General features: G+C 46.1%; 1 protein-coding gene across 3 annotated transcripts; it reads left to right on the top strand.

The window, feature by feature from the left end:
• The first annotated feature begins 6,515 nt into the window (after positions 1 to 6,515).
• On the top strand, positions 6,516 to 18,482 carry LOC115389979 (E3 ubiquitin-protein ligase RBBP6-like). Of its 3 annotated transcripts, none has more exons than XM_030093597.1 (20): positions 6,516 to 7,575; positions 8,001 to 8,100; positions 8,247 to 8,286; positions 10,573 to 10,614; positions 10,749 to 10,837; positions 10,930 to 11,026; positions 11,142 to 11,284; positions 11,409 to 11,581; positions 11,684 to 11,787; positions 11,884 to 12,257; positions 12,335 to 12,398; positions 12,707 to 12,767; positions 12,857 to 12,905; positions 12,997 to 13,323; positions 13,436 to 13,531; positions 13,678 to 15,331; positions 15,418 to 16,085; positions 16,192 to 16,262; positions 16,353 to 16,440; positions 16,592 to 18,482. In XM_030093597.1, the coding sequence occupies exons 1-20, from the start codon at positions 7,410 to 7,412 to the stop codon at positions 17,568 to 17,570; spliced, it is 5,385 nt and encodes a 1,794-aa protein (XP_029949457.1). In that variant the 5' UTR covers positions 6,516 to 7,409; the 3' UTR covers positions 17,571 to 18,482. The 3 variants fall into 3 exon arrangements, with proteins under 3 accessions (XP_029949457.1, XP_029949458.1, XP_029949456.1); XM_030093598.1 differs by having other exon boundaries at positions 12,704 to 12,767; positions 16,595 to 18,482; XM_030093596.1 differs by having other exon boundaries at positions 12,704 to 12,767.
• Positions 18,483 to 18,883: the final 401 nt, after the last annotated feature.

Here is an 18,883-nt window from a genome sequence, read left to right as displayed (position 1 = left end):
TTACTTCTGTGGTCATTGTTGCTGTAAATACTTGACTCCGTGCCTGTGTTTGCTCAGACAGACGCCGTGCCTGCCTGGTTTTAAGGTCAATAAAGTTTCCTCTTTTTTTTTTTTTTCCTGAAAACCTATTTGACTTTTTGTTGTTAAGGGAAAAATATTGCACAGTTTTTGTCTCTGATTCCTCTGGAATAAAGCTCAGTGTTACATGAAGTGTGAGGCAGACCTGTGGTGAAAATATCACTTATGTTCAGACTGGATGTGTACATTTCTTCACTGAAAACAACAAAATAAATCCTCATCGCTTAAAAAAAAATGAGATCAATCGATCTTTATTTGAAGAGCACTTTTCATATTCATAAAAAAAAAAAAAACCCAAAACAACGCAAAGTACTAAACGGTAAAATCAGTCACTAAAAACAAAACCACACCAGCAATCAGGGTCGTATGCACGCAAACACACACATACAAATACACACTCCCAGTATGTTTCATTTAAAAGAGGAGACATGGCATGGCACTGAGCATCATGGGAAACGCCACCAGTGGGGCCGCCCACACCGGGAGAGGTCAAAGGTCATGACTGCTGGGGTTCCAGCGCCCAACCCCACCAGATCAATGGAACCCCCACAGCAAGGTGGGGAGCCCCCCCAGGCCAGTCGGGACCAGAGAACCCACACACAGTGGACCGGATTCCCCCCCCCCCCCCCCAGGAAACACTGGAGTTACACAACTAATGGTACAAAGTTAATACAAAATAAGTAAGCTAAGATTATAAAATAAGAGTGAAAGTTAAGTAATTAAAAGTTTGTAATAAAATAGAATAAAATCACATAGATAATGATGAAAATAAGAGGACTGTAAAAGGTCAGTTAAAAGCCTGATTAAAAAGGTGTGTTCAACAGGCTCTGCGGTCCTGAGGTTCAGGCTGTTCCACAGGCCGCCCCACCATGGGTCTGGGTTCCAGCTTTTGGGATGCACAGCAGGCCAGAGGACCTCCGGCCCGCAAACTTTACTTCAATATCAAACTTTACTTGACTTTTTTTGGTTTAAACTGAGTCACATTTCATTTTCCAAAATAACTTTTGAAGTTGACAAATAGTGAATTAGGATGATGTTGAACCATTCAGATGGACCAAAGAAAAATATATGATTTGTAAAGCTTTTTCATTCAGAAATCCTTAACTTTAATGAGGCCTGAGATGCTTCTGGAGATCTTTTTTCTGCATGTTTATTCATTGTTTGGCTTGTAAATATTAACAATATCATAACATTTTCTTCTTCACTGTTTTATTCTTGCTTGTTTGATATCTCAATATTAATATTAATATTCTATGTTGAAAAACTTTAAAGAAACCCTAAAAATAACCCTGAAATAAAATGTTTGTTTTCTTAAATTATTGAACTCTTCTTAAGAATTTTGCTTGAAGTCACACATGTACAAATGACATTTTGTTTGAGGAAATCAACAATTTTCACCCTTTTAAATGTCAATTATGACGAGAAACAGATACGATGATATTAATCATTAATGTTGTCACTAAAGGCATCTAATTGATTATTTACCACACATCAGAACAAACCCCTGGCGGCTTCAGCTCTAATTGCAGATGAAGTGGTGTTCCTCTGCACAGTCCCTGTTCTCCCACAGCCCCTGCTCGCTCAGCGCCCCGCAGCGTTTCAGCACCGGACAGCGGTCCCCCCGCTCGATTCCCGCCCAGGCCACAAAGCGCAGCTCGCTGCCGTCCACCCACAGCCAGCGGTCCACCAGGAAGCGCAAGCCGATCCACACCGGGCCCCCGACCCCGCTCTGCTGCACCTCCGTCTCGGCCAGGAGCTGCTCGGTCTGGGACGAGATGCTCGCGAGCGCGCTGTCCTGCCGCTCGCAGTGCTCCAGCGCGCGCTCCCAGGACAGCCTGCGCTCCGCCGCCACCTCGAGGCGCACGCAGAAAAAGGGAAAGAGAGCCGAATGCCAGACGTCGTGCAGTCCGTCCCAGCCGCAGTCCCAGCAGGCGACGGCCGGTCGGTACTGGTTCCCGGAGGGCTCGTTCTGGTCCCACGTCATGTCCTCCGCCGGTCCCGCTCCCGACCAGCGCCACTCCGACTGGTTCCGGTACAGACCGATCCAGAACGGACCGTCCACGAGGTCGGCTGTTGCGACTCTCAGCGGTTCTTCGCCCCACTCCGGGGACAGAGGGGACAGATCGGTGTAGTTGTTTCTGCAGAACCGCTGCGCCTCGTACCACGTTTTCGCCTCTTCTACATAAATATGTTTCCTGAACGTGATCGTGGAGGCTGCGAAGGCGAAGAGCGACGCGAAAATCGCAATCCTCATGATGCTGCTGCTGCTGAGGACGACACGGAGGAGTGGAGGAGTCCTGCTCCTCCGAGTCTCCTTTAATCCGTCAGGAAAAACTTCCACGGATGCGTCAAGGATGCAAATAGTGTTTTTTCTTAAATTTAATTCTCGGCAGCAAATTTGCAGCTTAATCAGCTTTCCTTTTATCCTGACGTGAGAACTAACACAACCACAATCTGACAGTATTCATTAGGTGTTTGCCCTTTAATTCTCAATTTTTTGGTTTTTACTTTGAATTAGCGCATTGTAAAATATTACCAGGATTTAACAACATTCAACACTATTATTTCACAGTAAAATATGATCAAACTCTGCTGAGATATTACAAGAAATTACTGTCAAAATATATTTTGCATTTACAACATTTAACCATATTCAAAATATCACAACATACAACTGAATCCAAACTGCAATGATTCAAACCACATTTATTATTTATCCATTCTGAGTTTCCAATAGAGCTGCTGAAGTTATAGGCTCCTTTTTTAGACACAGCTTTATTATTTTTTTCATTTACAGATATATTTATTTGAATCAAATGCCCTTTCCATTTGATCAACTTACTGTAATGAAATGATGTCTTAAATTCACCACAGAACATCAGCAAATGCTAATGGATCTTTTTTTTTGTCTTATATAAAACATGATGGGCCTCCTCACCTGCAAGTCAATTAATAATCAGAACAGAGGTCCTGAGGAGACTACAGATCCTGACCTATGACCTGGTTCTTAAAAAGACCCACAAACACAGGTCAATGTGGAGGGAATAAGTACAGATTAGTTCTAGAGGAGAAACATGAACCCAATGAAGTTTTACCAAGGATAAGACATACTAGCTCGAAACTTTACCATGCTGGGAGCTCTGTCATCACTGCAAATGATAATTGTTGTGATTGATTGGTGTATTCTGGCATGGAGACTCATGCTGAGATCTCTGAGGAAGTCGTTTAGATTTGGTCTTCCGTGCCAAAATGCTTTCTTAAAAGAAATTGAAGTTAAAACGAAGCATCTCGCTGATGCCAAGATCTCAAGATTAAACGGTCATTGGGTGAATGAGTCTGTCCAAGAGATCATTCTTACAGAACACTGAAATGAAACGCTGTTCTCTTCAGAATAAAGCGTGTTCATTTCAGGTGACATTATGAAGCCTTCTATATGGAGGCTTTCCATGAAGGCAGGTCAGGGGAACACACCCAAACTTTGGCCCCGGTGTTGCTGCATGTTTTGCAGTTTTTCCATTAACCTGGAGTGTCCTGAATAGAGGTCATGCACCCTGGAGTTCATCTAAAAGTATTGTGACACTCAGCGTTGTTTTGGAAGAAATACTGTCAAGTCTGAATTAATCAAGTGAAGCTGTTATCGCTTTCTGCTTCCAGATGCTTCTTGGACATCAACCCGGAAAGAGGATCAGAGTCAAAGAAGAGAAGTACAAATAAATAGCTCTGCTGGGGTGTTTTCATTGAGTACTGAGGCATCACCCCACCGTCCATCTCTCTGATTAGTGCCATTGTTCATCCTGTTCTATTTTAGTTATACTTCTATAGAATTTGTGTTTTTGATGTCCTAATTAAAATGTAATAATTGAGCATGGTCTTTGTGGTTTGTTTGTCTTTTTTATTCACTATGGTGCCATGAGAATAATTCACAGAAAATTACTGTAAATGTTGCTGTGAAAATCATGTAATTATTAGCCTGCAATTTACTGTGAATTTACAGTGAGGATTTTTACAGTGACTGCTTGGTCAGTGTAACCTGTCTTCGTGTTAGGTTTTGTCTTTATGCGCCAGCTCAATGCAAAGTGATTTGAGGACGCAGGAGAGGTCGCAGTGTGGATTAAGTACAGTCAGGCTTCACTGCCAAGAGTAAAATAAATCAGAATACTTGTTTTATTACATTTGCAAGGTATTGGCCAGACTCCCTGAAGCAGCTTCCTGAACAGCTTTGCAATGGAAATGTAGTTCCCTTTCACCTTGAAAAACAAAACATTCTGTTTGACTGCATCCAAAGCTTTGTACGGTTCCTCTGGATACACTGAAAGGTCTTGCATGGTTTTGTAGGAAAAATTAATGCTAATAGAATTTTCCATCGTTGAAGTTGTTCAGTGAAGTGTCCCTGTGCAAAGTTTTTTTTTTTTTACTAGAATCTAATTGTAGATTTAGCAATTTTGGTGACTCAGAAAGATGTGTCAATGAACTGAGCTTCACAGCACAGCCTCTTCAGTTCTTGTGAGTGATTATGAGTGACTACAGGTGGCGATTTCCCTGAGAAGAGAAGGTGAGGCCTTTCACCCCAAGAACGCCATGCCTGCCGCCAAGCACGGCGGTGGTAGCATCATGCTGAGGGGCTGTTTTGCTGCCAGTTGAACTGGTGCTTTACAGAGAGTAAATGGGAAAATGAAGGAGGATTACCTTAAAATCCTTGAAGATAACCTCAAATCATCAGCCTGAAGGTTGGATCTTGGGCGCAGTTGGGTGTTCCAACAGGACAATGGCCTCAAACACACATCAAAGTGGTAATGGAATGGCTAAATCAGGCTAGAATTAATGTTTTAGAATGGCCTTCCCAAAGTCCTGACTTAAACCCCATTGAGAACATGAGGACAATGCTGAGGAGACAAGTCCATGTCAGAAAGCCAACCAGTTTAACCGAGTTGCACCAATTCTGTCCAGAGGACTGGTGAAGAATGACTGTTGTTTTTAGTAGTGCTTTATAAATAAACTGGATTGGATTGGATTGGATTGGAAGATTCAACCAGAAGCTTGTGGGTGGCTGTCAAAAGCACCTAATTGAAGTGAAAAGGGCCAAGGGACATGTAACAAATATTAAAATTTCTCTGTGTATATTTCTGACCCAGCAGATTTGGTCACTCTTTCTGTGAACCCATAATAAAGTCATTAAAGAACCAAACTTCATGAGTGTTTTAGTGACAAAGAAGTATCTGGGTTGGATGAGTTATTTCAGGAGAGCTGCTCTATTCGTACACAAGATGGCAGTGTGGGCTGCAAACACAATTTTCGAGGTGCCTTCTGTGAGTTCTGTTGAGCCACAGCAGGTTAAATGAAAGCTTTACTGCCATTATATGTACAACAAAATGAAAATTCAGTCCTCACTAGATAAATTATATGTTTTTGACTATATATCAAAATGCAACAAGTGAAATAACTCAAATAAATTCCACCAAAAAGTTAACAATTGTAGTATACTTTTGAGGACATTTAACTTGTACCTACATCCCATCAGGTTGTCATAGCTGATAGGTATCAACAGAAAGTACAGAGTGATTTATAACCATTGGAATTACACACAGAGGAAGACATTCATCACGAGTGATATCATGATCTAATTTCAACTATCATCAGTGAAACACATAAAAATATTCCAGCACATATGGACCTTTAATCCACAGCCTGCAGACCACTCAGCCACATTAAAGCAGCAATGTGGTCTGGACTGAGCTGCTGGAGAAATAAAAGTCATGGTTAAGTTTAGATTCTGTCTCAGAGAATAGTTTCGGTTGTGGTCTGCCTGATGTCTGTTATATCTATGTATCATATAATATTATATCTTCATTTTTATTCTAAAAATTACGAACTCTTTTACAGGATTTATTTATTTTTGTTTTTCTTAATAAATGAACAAAACTGGGACTCGGTGGAAACCTTATGACAATTTAGATCAAACAATGCAATGATAATAAGCTATTTTATTTATTCCAACCACAACATGGAAATTTACTATGAGTTCACAAGTTTTAGTTTAGCTTTTTTTTATTTAATTCAGTGACAAAAGAAAAATAAATTAAAGAAAAAAATCCATGCAAAGTTTCCAAAGTTATGAATGAAAGAGAGCAGAAGGACTGTGACACAGCAGCAAGTCTGATTTAGAATGAAGTAAAAATGGATGAACGCCACAAAAAAATGTATATTTAGGAACATTTTCTCTTCTGAACGTTATTTACGATAATGGCGACGGAAGAAAATAATATTTAATGGAAGAAAAACGCGATTGTAGATTGACATTGGGATTCCATTTACCGATTTTTTTTTTCTTTTACATTGAAGCAACGCAGCGAGTGAAGTTTCCCGGACTTTGTCCGATCACTGCCAGTGATAAACATCCTCTCAGCGTCTCTTCGGTCACATCCGGATCCGCCTGCTCGGCTCCTCCATTTTGATGAAACAGCGAGGAGCGGAGCGCAGCCGTCTGGATCACCGTCATGGATTACAAGGATTAAACTCGAAGATTCATCTGGATACGTCGTTTTTTTTATTTTTGCGGAGGCGCCTACACTGGGATAAAGGAGGGATCTCGGCGTTGCCGACTGCGTAACCGGTGGATTTTGGCGTATTTTTGTTGACAGCATTGTTAGCATAGCCGCGTTAGCTTTTGTTAGGCCACGGTTAGCTGTTAGCAGGACGGCGAGGCGGTCGGCTTGAGCTTATTTAACATTTATTCATTGCGTTGCGGTTTCACAGGGACTTTTTTTTTTAGGTTACACAGTGATAGCGTTAAATTTTGTGGACTTCCTATGCATTTCTGTGGACTTTTTTTGTGTGGCTCGGTAGTCAGAGTAACGAACTGCACAACGAGCGGCTAAAAGACTCGTTCTCGCCCCGGGAAGGGCCAGGCCCGCCGCTGCTCGGCTTTCCCAACCAAGGACAATTCACGGTGGACTCGGCCTCATTCATTCACACCCATGTAACACGGGTCACTCTGTGCTTCATGGACTGCTTTGGATTTGAAGGCACCCTGGTGTGTTTTCTCGGACTTTAAGAACTGACAGGCCTCACGGCGCAGCTCAATGGCGCTCTGGCCTCACGCTATTTTTCCCTGCCTGTCTTAAAGGACTCTGTCGACATCTGCCAGCTCAGTCTTTCCCCTACTCTAGACCTTTCTTTGTCCAGTGTTTCAGCTGCTATACAGAAGGTTTAACTATTAAAGTCACCAGATTTAGCCCTTTGTGTTCAGTGTTGACGCCTTTATTTGGTTACTTCAGGCCTGTGTTATTTCCCCCTTTGTACTTGGTTGATACGTGCTTAAGACCTGTTAAAAAATGTCGTGTGTTCACTATAAGTTTTCTTCCAAATTGGATTACAACACAGTCACTTTCGATGGGCTGCATATCACACTCAGCGAGCTTAAAAGGCAGATTATGGCCCGGGAGCGCCTCAAGGCCACAGACTGCGACCTGCAGATCACCAATGCGCAGACTCGAGAAGGTATGTTGTCATCTGATGCAATGCTTGCTGCTTAGCAGCTTTAAACTGGATCTGACGCACACACACACTTTAAAGCGTGGTGAAATGCACCACTCAATTTTTGTCACTCAGATTTAGTTCCAGCATATCACCCCTCACTATGTCAACATTAGAACAGGAAGTAAGGAATGTAGTTGGAACCAAAACATTTGATTTCTAAACTGTCTGTCATTACGAAGTAGATTTTGCTTCAATGTTCATATTTCAAATATGATTTGTCACTTTCTTGTAGCATTAAATTCTGTTTATTCTATTGAGAATTTACCTTATTTTAAAAGAATCAATGTGGAAGTTTGTCTTAGATTACAAACCTACATGGTTATTTTCACCAAATGATTCATGTTGTGCTGTGTATTTTCCAATGATCTGTGTCCCATCTGAAACAGAATACACTGATGATGAAGCCCACATCCCAAAGCACTCATCTGTCATCGTCCGCCGGACTCCGATTGGAGGAGTTAAGCCTGCTGGCAGGACGTTCATAGTGTATGTATACTTCAGTTGTTTTCCTCCTCAGGGTTGAAGAAATTTAGTCAGAAATTCCGTTGTTTGAAACGTTGTGTAAGAGCTTTTCTCAGAAGTTGTTCTGTGTAGTTGTTTCGGTGTCTGACGTTTCCTTCCTGTTTCTGCAGAGATCGTTCTGACACAGCAGTGGTGGGATCATCTAGACCCGTATGTAAAACAAACCCACCAACACTCTCACCTCCTCCTCCTCCTCCTCCTCCTCCTCACCTCTCTCTTTACCCCCCTCTCTCTTGCTTCAGTCACTTTTCTCAAGAACATTCTGTCAACAATGATCGAGTTGTATCTTCTGTTCACTGTGTGTTGGCCACATTTTTGTGTTGAGATTTCAACCTTTATGTGTTACTTGATGTCTTTTTTTGGGGAGAGTTTCTTGGAGTCATCGCAGTTGAGTTTTTTTGTTTTTTGTCTGAAGACCTCGATGAGGGTTAATGGGAGAAACGGCCGACAAGTCATCATTAATGTTTTTTAATGCTTTGAACTGACCAACTGTTGGAAGTGTTGACACGTTTAACCGACTCTGAGAGTTAATTTTAATTGTTATTGACTGTATTTCATAATGAAATGGTTTGTAGCCTACTTCAGGCCTGACAAATGTATTTTTAAGGGGTTTGTAAAAGGAAAATGTGGTATTTTTGTACTGATAAATTCATTGTAATTTGTTTTCTGTGAAAATTATTTTATTTGGTTTGACAATTTTCAAAGAAGTAACCTTTGACTGGGATTGATATTAACTTTAACAATTACACAACTAAAGTGTGCGTGGAATACCTCTGCAGATCCTATTTATTTGAAAATCATTCCTTGCTGAACTTCAAGCGCTCTCTGATCTGTTTTTCAATAACATTTACCAATGTCAACTGTTCTGTCCTGTACACTATTTCATCATGAAGAGCTTCTGTTCTCATTGATTGTGGACTGCACATCCTTTAAGCCTCCAAGGGCCGCATTCACTTTGAATTAATCAACACTCTGCGGCGCTTGTTGCACTCGCTAAGAATCCCATCCTAGCTTCAAGTGCATTGTGTTACTACTGTGGTTTCTGGGATCAGAAAGAAAAGCAGTTTTGAATAGTGACATTCTGTGACTTTCCACAAAGCACCAAGTGGCAAACTCAGTAAAGTAAATATCAATCTCTGGAGATCTCTCTATGGTTGCTGCAGTGAGACTTATGCCGGTGTGTCCTGTAAGCTGTGAGCTGCAGAACCTGTCAATAAAGTTATTGAGTGGTTCCCTGTCAGAACCACTTGCACCAGATCCCTGTGTGTTCCCTCCACAGCATTCTGCAATACCTGGCGCTTCCTCTGAGACAGACTTCCACCCAGCTGACCTGTTTGTTTACTAACAGATCTTCATCAGATGAATTAAGCTGAGCAGCCTTCTTTACTGCATTTGTACTCGATTTCTTTAAAGATTAGATTACTGCCATAGTTTCATTTCCTTTCTTAAAGAGGTCTCGTCAGGCCGACATATTTGGTGGCTTACAGCGAGTTCACCTTTCAAGGTGGGCTGGCATCATGCCGCACTCGCTCATTAGTTTACTGAAAGCAATCTGGAATAGTGTTTTGATTGATTTTATAGTAGCAATGACCCCTACTCTTGACAAGCCAGCGCTAAAAACTCAAATCACTGTGGTCTGCTGAAGGGAAATGCATCCTTAAATTGAAATGTCAAGTGTTCTTTTGAGAAAATGTCCCTATACCACCTCTATCCAGGGACACTTCGGGATATAGAGGGGTTGGCCACTTCAGGACATTTTGAATTTGCTGATCAGCCAAAATAGGAAGTGTTGAAGCTCTCAGTGTTTGATGTGAGAGTAATCATTTTGTGTTTGGATTAGAAGCAAGTCTCAGATAATGTGACGAAAGTAGTAGGTGTGGAACTTAACGTTACTTGTTCAGTGTTTATGCTGCTCAGCAGTGTTTATGGATTTTAGGGCAGACTGTCATTAAATCGTTTGACATTGTGATTATCCCGTAAATGTGCAAAATGACCTCTTAAATACTTGAAAGCTGAAGAGAAAGTCAGCTGAATAGGAATAGATTTTTTTCACTTAGTAAACCAATAGACGTTACTTTTGTAATAATTCATTTTTCATCCTCAGCGCAAGCCAAGGTTACATATATTAAAAAGAACATTTGTGTTTTCCATAGCTTTGAGTCTAAATGTTCCCTGATTTTTGAGGAGTTTCTATAACAAGAAGTCCTACAGTTGCACTAATTGCCCATAATGTGTGTCTTAACTTGTTTTCTCTAGTCTACCTGCGTTATGGACTCCCAAGTACATTTATTGAAAGCCTGAATTTTTGGTCAACTTAAATGGAGACTCTTGAGGCGCAGATGTGGTTGGAAACTGTCTGGGTCTCTTATCTTCCACTGTGTGTTTACTAGATGACCTGTTAACACCTTTAATGTATTTACTCTGATTCTCCTGCAGACGGATTCTTCTCCTTCTTTGTCTCTCGCCGAACTCACCAAGGTACTGTCTCTGTACACGCGCAGTGCCTGTAGCTGCCCCCAGTTGATAGGTTTTTCTGAAATTCCTTTCCGCGGCTGTCGTCGTCCCCTGTTTGAGGTCTGTGTTTTCCATTGTGTGTGTGTGTCTTCCTTTAGATTGCTAACCTGGTCGATGCAAATGCATCGGAAGACGACAAGATTAAAGCCATGATGTCTCAGTCAAACCATGAATATGATCCAATACAGTCAGTACACACAGCTCCTATTTAAACACTCTGAAACTAAGTATAGTTTTTTGATTTTTATGTCTTGATCGTAACTCATCTTTTCTTTGTAGTTACTCCAAAAAGGCAGTCGGGCCTCCACCTGCTCACTATACATGCTATCGTTGTGGAAAGGCGGGCCATTACATTCGCCAGTGCCCCTTGCTGATGGTACGTCTCATGTCTTGTCTTCAAGTCTTTACTGTGTGGTCTGTTGGGTTGCTTTCCTGAAAGTAATCAAATTCCTGTTTACTTTTAACAATGTTTATTTTTTTTTCCTTCTTAGGTGCAGGATAAGAGTGTGGAGGGGACTAAGCCAGTCAGGACCAGTAAGGGCATCCCCCAGAGCTTCATGGTGAAAGCAGAGCCAGGCACCAAAGGAGCCATGTTAACCAACACTGGAGAATATGCAATACCTGCTATAGACGCGTAAGTTTCATCCCATAACCTGCAGAAACTTTTGATTCGGCACAATGAAAAGTAGCTCATTTTCTATCAGCAGCGTCCTTGCTTTTAGCTTATTTGTTAGAATTAACCAAATTTCTGTCCACAGGGAGGCATATGCCCAAGGAAAGAAGGAGCGGCCTCCCTTTGTCCCACATGAACAGTCTTCCTCTGAGGACGACACAGACCCGATACCAGACGAGCTCCTGTGTCCGATCTGTAACGACCTGATGACGGACGCTGTGGTGATTCCCTGCTGTGGAAACAGCTACTGTGACGATTGTGAGTTCTCACTCGGCCACCATCAGACATCACCATTAGTTGGGTGAACATCTGGATTTGAGCTGTTGCTTCACTGATTTTTTTTTATTTTATTTTTATCAGGTATCAGGACGGCCTTGTTGGACTCGGAGGAGCACATCTGCTTCACATGCAAACAGTCCGACGTCTCTCCCGACAACCTCATCGCCAACAAGTTTCTTCGTCAGGTAGCTCTTTCACACGCGTTCTCTTTGATGTTGTGAATTGGTTATATTCTCATCTGAACTGTTTGTGTAATCAAATGTATTTTCATCCTACTGCAGGCTGTCAACAACTTCAAGAATGAGACTGGATACACCAAACACGTGCGCAAGCAGCTGCAGCATGCGGCGCCGCCTCCACCGCGCCCCCAGCTGGTCAGGCCCCTGCTCTCCAGGCAGCAGGACCCGCTGATGGCCAACGTCACCCCACCTCCCTCCACAAGCGCACCCGCCCCTACCCCTCAAGCGCAAGCCCCGCCCCCTGCACCTGCATCCACTGCTGCAGCTGCTAGCACGGCTCCGCCTCCTGCTTCTGCTCCCACGCCTCCTCACGCCGCCTCTACTGAGGGACAGGATGGATCGCCAGCACCTGCTCCGGCTGTGGACCGCCACTCCCCCGCACACTCTGGCAACCAGGGTGAACCACCCCCACCAGGGTAGGTTCAGTTGCAGACCGGCTATATCATGAAGGGAAAGCCACATTTACCAGTCATAATGTCTCTTTGTGTTTCAGCGAGACGGATCCTGAACCTACAGTGACGCCCGAATCGTCGGGAGCCTCAGAAAGTGGCTCGCAGGTGGGTTCATCTCCACGTCGGTTGTATTATTCGGGCTCACTGACCTTTGAAAGCAGAAATTGAACCTGACTTGTATACCGATTACATAATTCATTCACTTTATGCAAAGTAAATTCAACTGAAGGGCAAAGTTGAGATTTATAAGGTCGACCACTGAGGACCGATGCATTTAAGCAGCATCTAAACAAATTAATAATCATCACTACTGTGAAGTTAATTAACATTTCTAGCGGATATTTATGGATCCCTTGAAGTAGTCTGCAGCGTCCCCTGAAGGTAAAAATTTGTCTTTATTTTTTTCCCAGCAGAGTAGCTACAATTTGCCTGTGAATTTCCATCCCCCTGCTGTCAGGCCACCTCATTCATCAGGTAAGACGCTCAGTGCTATTGATTCATGGAGATTTTCCTGACCTTGACTGACATTGAGCTGCTAACAGATGGTCTCATTGCTCCATTAGGCCACCAGTCACGACCCAGCCACTCGCACAGAGGAGGAGGCAGGCATTGGTAAGAACTGCCAACGTAACTAATTCGTTTTAAATTCATCTTGAGATATTAGTGTGTAATATATATGTTTTTGCCGTCTCTTTTCAATCAGGTATAGGAATAGAGGAGAGCACCCGTCGACCCGCCTCCACACGGCGCCGCCTCCTGCACCTGCTCCTCCTGTGTACCCCTCCCCAGCCCTTTACGTACCCCCTCCGCAGCCCTACCTACCACCGTACACCTCCGGCCCCGGTCTCATCCCTCCCCCTGCCCTCAGTTACCAGCCCCAGCCAGTTTATGCCCCTGGACCGCCGGGTCTTAACCCCCCCTGGATGCCCCCAGGTGCTCAGCCCCCACTTGTTCCCCTTCCGCCTTCTCTCCAGCAACCCCCCCTCTCAAAAGAAGATTTCTACAGGCAGAGACATCACCGACAAGACAAGTGAGTTTTCCTTTTTCTGTTTTGAGGCATCAGTTTCATTTGGACCACAACGGGATTCATTTCTTTGGGATCTAGTTTCTCTCTTGAAGTAAACTTGCCCTTGTGTTCACAGAGTCACGTCCAAACTGGATGAATTCACAAAGGACTTCCATAAGGAGCTCATGAAGTACAGGAATGCGCCAAAGCGACGAAGACCGTCTTATTCCAGGTAACTATATCAAGCTGTCACATCAGATTCATCCTATTAGTTCAAGTAATTATGGATGAATGACGCCTCTCATGTCCTTGATTGCATTTTTATCGTCTTAATTATTTTCCTCTTTTTTTTCTGTTCTCCCTCATTTGATTTTCCAGGTCCCGATCATACAGTCGCTCTCCATTCAGCCGCTCTCCTTACTCCCGTTCCAGATCGAGATCGAGGTCTCGATCAAGATCCAGATCATACTCTTATTCCCCAAGTCGGTCCCGGTCCCGCTCTCGCTCCCACGGCAGGTCTTACCCCCGCTCTCCTTTCTCCCGTCGCAACGGTCGCAGTTACGGGCGCTCGAGGTCAAGGTCTCGCTCTCGTTCGAGATCCTACGGTTACCGGCGCTCCGGCTCACCGCGGTCCCCTCCGTCATACCGCGGAGCGGGCTGGGAAGGCGCAGAAGGAGCCGGGACCTACAGGTCAAGATCACGGTCTCGGTCGCCCGGTGGCTTCCGCAGCCGCAGCCCCGGCAGCCGGAAGCCGCCGCCTCGGGATCTGGTGCCTTATGAGCTGAAGGGTTCAAGCCCGGGAAGCCATGACCGCTGGGAGAGGGAACGGTATCGCCAGTGGGAGAAGGAGTACGCAGACTGGTACAACAAGTACTACAAGGACTACGATAACCAGCATCCTCCACTGCACCACAGAGGCCACGGCAGCAGGGACAGAGATAGAGACCGACTGTCGCCGGCGTCTCGAGATTACTCACCACACGGGAGGGGAAGAAGAGGGAGAGAAGACAGGGGGAGTCTTCCTCACCATCCCCCGTCCTCTTCCTCATCAGGGGCAAAATCCAGCAGTAAAGTCCTGAAATCCAAAAAGGTCAAAAAGAAGAAGACGGACGACGCTGAGACGTCTCAGCAGTCGATGGACAGAGGCGACGCTACTCCCGTCAGAGACGAACCGATGGATGAAATACCGTCACAAAGCAAGACGCCTCCCATTTCCTCCAGGCCCCCAGTTGGTGCTGCAGTCTCTAAAGCTCCGGCCTCCAAAAGCTCTAGTGTCCCCAAACCTTCCACCAAGTCCACAACCAAGACTCAGGCTGACAAAACAAAGAAAGAGAAAACTCCAAAGGTAAAAGCTAAAGTCAAGACGGAAAGCGTGAAAGCGAAGAGTGATAAAGTGAAGAAGAAGACTGTGGAAACGGTGGTGAGCAAGAAGAAAGAGTCCTCTTCATCGTCATCATCCGCCACTAAACCGTCAAAGACCATCAAGCCCAAACCAGAAGATACCTCTACTTTGAATATGCCCAGAAAGGACAAGATGAAAAGCTCTGCCGGGAGGCCTCCGTTGATAAAGACCCCTCCTCTGTCCTCCCAGAACCTGCCGCTACCTCACCCCTCTCTTCACGATCTGCCCCGACCCGGACACGACATGCGGGGAAGGAGAGACCTCCCACCAGGCGGCGGCCTCCTCCCACTCCCTCTTCCGCTTCCTCTTCCTCATCCACACGTAGTACACCCCCACGCACATCCCCATGGACCGTTGCACCTCCATCGTCCCCCGTCCCCGGTAGACGGCCGGAGGAGGATGGACGAGGGCCGCTCTCTACTTGGACCTCCTCCTGGGAAGCTGAGGAGGATAGACGGCCTGGGGGCCGGAGTCGATGTCCTGCCCCTCCCTCATCTGCCTCACCAGCCGCCTCTGCACAGACTCCCCCCCTCCTGCGACCGGCCGAGCTTCGTCCCACTTCCGGGGAGCCGTGACCTCAGCCGGGGAGACACAGACCGAGGAGCTATCAAACCTCTGATGGACATTGAGGTACGTCTCGTTAGTCGTATAGATATTTGAATCAGTTGACGTTTTTGTGTGCTTGCTTCTCACAATGTTCTTTTATTTCTGTGCAGTTCAAGCCGGTGAGGAGGATCAAGCTGAACAGAGACCTGGGGGGAAGGGGCAGCACTGAGTCCATGGCATCAGACAGACATCTGCCTGGTCCTGAGAGGACGTCTTCCAGCTTAGATCGATCAGCCCCCAGCGTCGGCGACGGAGACCGGCTCGGCAGCACAGCTGAAGGAGCTGGGCGAAAGGAGAGATCGGCATCGGAAGAACGGACCGTTTCCAGAGAGAGACCGAGCAGTGCTGGAGAAAGACAGCACGGCTCGGACAGAGACCAGGACAGAAGCTCGGGGACAGACAGAGATCGAGACAGACCCTCTGGTTCTGACAGAGACCGAGATAGAGAGAGGGAGCGAGAAAGAGACAGAGACAGGGGTCTGGGGTCGGACAGGGACAGGGACAGAGACAGAGACCGGGACAGGGACAGGAGCTCGGGGTCCAGCTCACAGAAGGTGGTGGATCGATTGGAGAGGGAGACCGACAGTGAGCGGTTATCTAGGACTGAGCGAAAGACCTCCAGTGGCGGAAGTGGAGGAGCGAGGTCGGTCAGTCTGGATAAAATGACCATCGGAGAGAAATCGGCCATCACAAGGAAACTGGCAGACCATCAAGACAAACCCAGCACGTCCTGGAAGGAGAGAGGGGAGGGCTCGGAGAGAGCCGGCAAATCTGACAGGTTACCTTCAGTTTAACCACCATCCATACGAGCGAAGGCGACACGACGCGGTTCTGTCTGTAAACACAGATGTTAATAGCTGTAATTATGCTCTCTCACTTCCCAGGAGTGTGTCCAAGGACAGAGCGGAGAGGAGCTTGCCCTCGGGAGAGAAACCAGCTTCCTCTCACAGAGACGGTAATTTCAGACGCCGAGCGAGATGGCTTTGATTTTGTCTTGTGTCATGTAATTTAGCGTTGATTAAACTTGATTCTCTTCTTCCAACAGGCGCCAAAGACGGTCAGGAAGCTTCTGTGAAACGTAAACCCAGGATCAGTCGGAAGGTTCTGACAAGCCACTCCGCCAGCTCCTCGAGGTGAGCCTGCTTTACCTTTGAAATCCGATCTCCTTTCAAGGTTTTATTATTATAATGTTCTGTTTCAGTTATTCAGAACAAGCCAAAAGAGTTTCAGCAATCGTTCTCTGTGAAATGTGAAAAGTATCTGATGGTAAAAATGTGTCTCCAGCAGGTCGTCTCAAGAGACCAAACAAGACTCTGAGAAAGACCAGAAGAGTGTGTCCTCCAAGCCCGCAGAGCCGGCCCCGTCCAGCCCCGTCAGCAGCCGCGTCCGCAGCCCGTCGGTCAGCCCCACCGTCAGCCCCCTCCGAGAGGAGCCGCTCATTCAGGCCCCCCCTCGCTCCAAGTGGGAGAGAGAGGACGACGAGGAGGGCCAGGAGAACGGACTGAGCGCGCCCAAAGAGCCGTCTCCCGTGCCGCTCAAGCCCCGAGGCAGAGAGGCGCCGCACGAAGCTCCGAAACTAATTAGGAGCGAAGGCAGGGAGGAGAGGAGAGGGGCGGCGAGGGAGGAGAAGAAAGGTAGAGCGCCGCGGGAGGAGGGGAAGAGCAGCAGGACGGCACACAGCAACCCGGACAAATCCACCAAAACAAAACCGGCGAAAGAGGAGAGCAGGGGGCCGCGGGACGACGGCAGAGCCGCCAGGGAGGAGGAGAAGAGGGGGGCGGGGAGAGACGAGGGCCGAGGAGCCACGGCCAAGGAGGAGAGGTCCGGCGACGGCCGGAGCGGAGGAGGACGAGAGGAGAGCCGAGGCCCGGAGCCCCGGAGACAGCGCCTCTGCTCGGACCTGGCCCGCGAGACGGACGAGGCGGCCTTCGTGCCCGACTACAGCGAGGGCGAGGGCTCCGAGCCGGAGAAGGGGCGGAGCGACAGCAACAGCCCGTCGCTCAGCCAGCCCTCCAACAGCCCCACCCCGAGCAACCGCAGCGGCTCGGCCAACACCACCGCCGACAAGAAGAAGAAGAAGAAACACAAGAAACACAAAAAACACAAGAAGCACAAGAAGCACGACGGCCAGGAGAAGGAGGGCCAACACAAGGAGCACAAGCACAAACACAAGAAGAAGAAACACAAAAAGAGCAAGGACAAAGACGCCGAGGGCGGGGAGGAGGAGGAGAAGGTGGAGAAAGCCGAGGAGGCGCCGTGCTAGCAGGCGCCGTGCTAGCAGACGCCGTGCGCGAACTGTCAGGAAGAAGAGGACGAGGATGTCTGAGTGACTCGCGCTGGCGTCCTGCTTCGTGCAGCACTCAAGAGGACAGACCGGGTCTCAGAGCCGCCCGCTGCAGCCCCCCACTAATCCACCCGCCCCCAAACAGTACTCACCGCTCTTCATATTTAATGCCGGCCTCTTCGCTCACTTCAGGTCAGGAAGTGATGAGGCCGAGCGGCGCCGCTGTGATCAAACCGAACCTGACCAGTAATCACTTGATGGTAATAAGCGATCACACAGCGGCGGGCCGTAATGACAGAAATAACACTGTACTCAGGGATGTGATTGCTTCTTTGTGGAGGAGGAATTGCTTTTCCTCTGCGTGTGATTCATTTGTAAATAGAAATTTTGGTTCATGAAATAATCTCTTCTTTCTTTTTGTTCACATCCCTGTTTGCCGTTCGAGGCTTTAATCTGGAGTAGCCTTCATTGCTGTGATCTCTCTCTGAAGGACTCTGCAAGCACTTTTGCACGTTTTAGCGCATTTACTGCAAAATACAGTTTCACTCATTCATATCCTCCTTTCATTGTAAATTTCTGTGGATTTAGTTCATGCCTCTACAGCTTTTGGTTCAGTCCTAAAGTCGTCAAATGTCATTGGAAAGACAGCGTATCTAAATGTTAAGTTTTACTTAGTCGATTTCTTTCTTCCTCCAATCCAGCAGCTAACAGGATAATTGTTAATATCTTTAAAAGCAAAGCGTTTGTGGACTAACAGGCTAAAACTTACGGAATCACTCGATGCTACACTGGATCTCACACATCTAGGATGTTTGTTGCTTAAAGATGAGTCGGTCTGCATGTTTTTGTTCAGACGTGCCGTAGCGGTCAGTGAGTGAGTGAATGTGTTTCCAGGTGCGAAAGTGAAATGTGACTTGGTGAATTCAGAGGACAGATGTTTAAAATTCTCTACCTGTTAATTTTTTTTTTGTTTTTGTTTTTTAATAAATGTTTTGACCTGACAAGAAAAATTCAGTCTCCTCTTGGTATTTTCATTCTTTACTGAAGGTTATATTCACAATTCAGCATTTTTAGTCATAAAAGAACTTAAATCACCAGTGAAGAAGAAAATGTCGTATGAGGCCAGTTAGTAGTTTTTCTGTTCATATTCAAATGTAATGTGACGGAGAGTAATGGCTGTGGCTCCCTGCACGGTGGCTGCACACTGCTCTTTGGGGATTTATTAAAGTCGGAACAGATTTGAGCTGCATTATTGGGTCCATTCATCTTTTGTTCCTGCCTAATTCAACTTG

Source organism: Salarias fasciatus, chromosome 6 (assembly GCF_902148845.1).
Source record: "Salarias fasciatus chromosome 6, fSalaFa1.1, whole genome shotgun sequence".
Taxonomy (NCBI): Eukaryota; Metazoa; Chordata; class Actinopteri; order Blenniiformes; family Blenniidae; genus Salarias; species Salarias fasciatus.
The sequence above is the reverse complement of the archived record's forward strand: the minus strand, read 5'-3'. Positions and strand labels throughout refer to the sequence as shown.

Bases quoted from the DNA above. Each gene is read 5' to 3' on its own strand.
- LOC115389979 (XM_030093596.1), top strand. From the start codon at position 7,410: ATGTCGTGTGTTCACTATAAGTTTTCTTCCAAATTGGATTACAACACA. The intron at 12,258-12,334 runs GTAGGTTCAGTT...TTTGTGTTTCAG, and splicing joins GGTGAACCACCCCCACCAGG to CGAGACGGATCCTGAACCTA. The intron at 13,532-13,677 runs GTAACTATATCA...TTGATTTTCCAG, and splicing joins CGAAGACCGTCTTATTCCAG to GTCCCGATCATACAGTCGCT.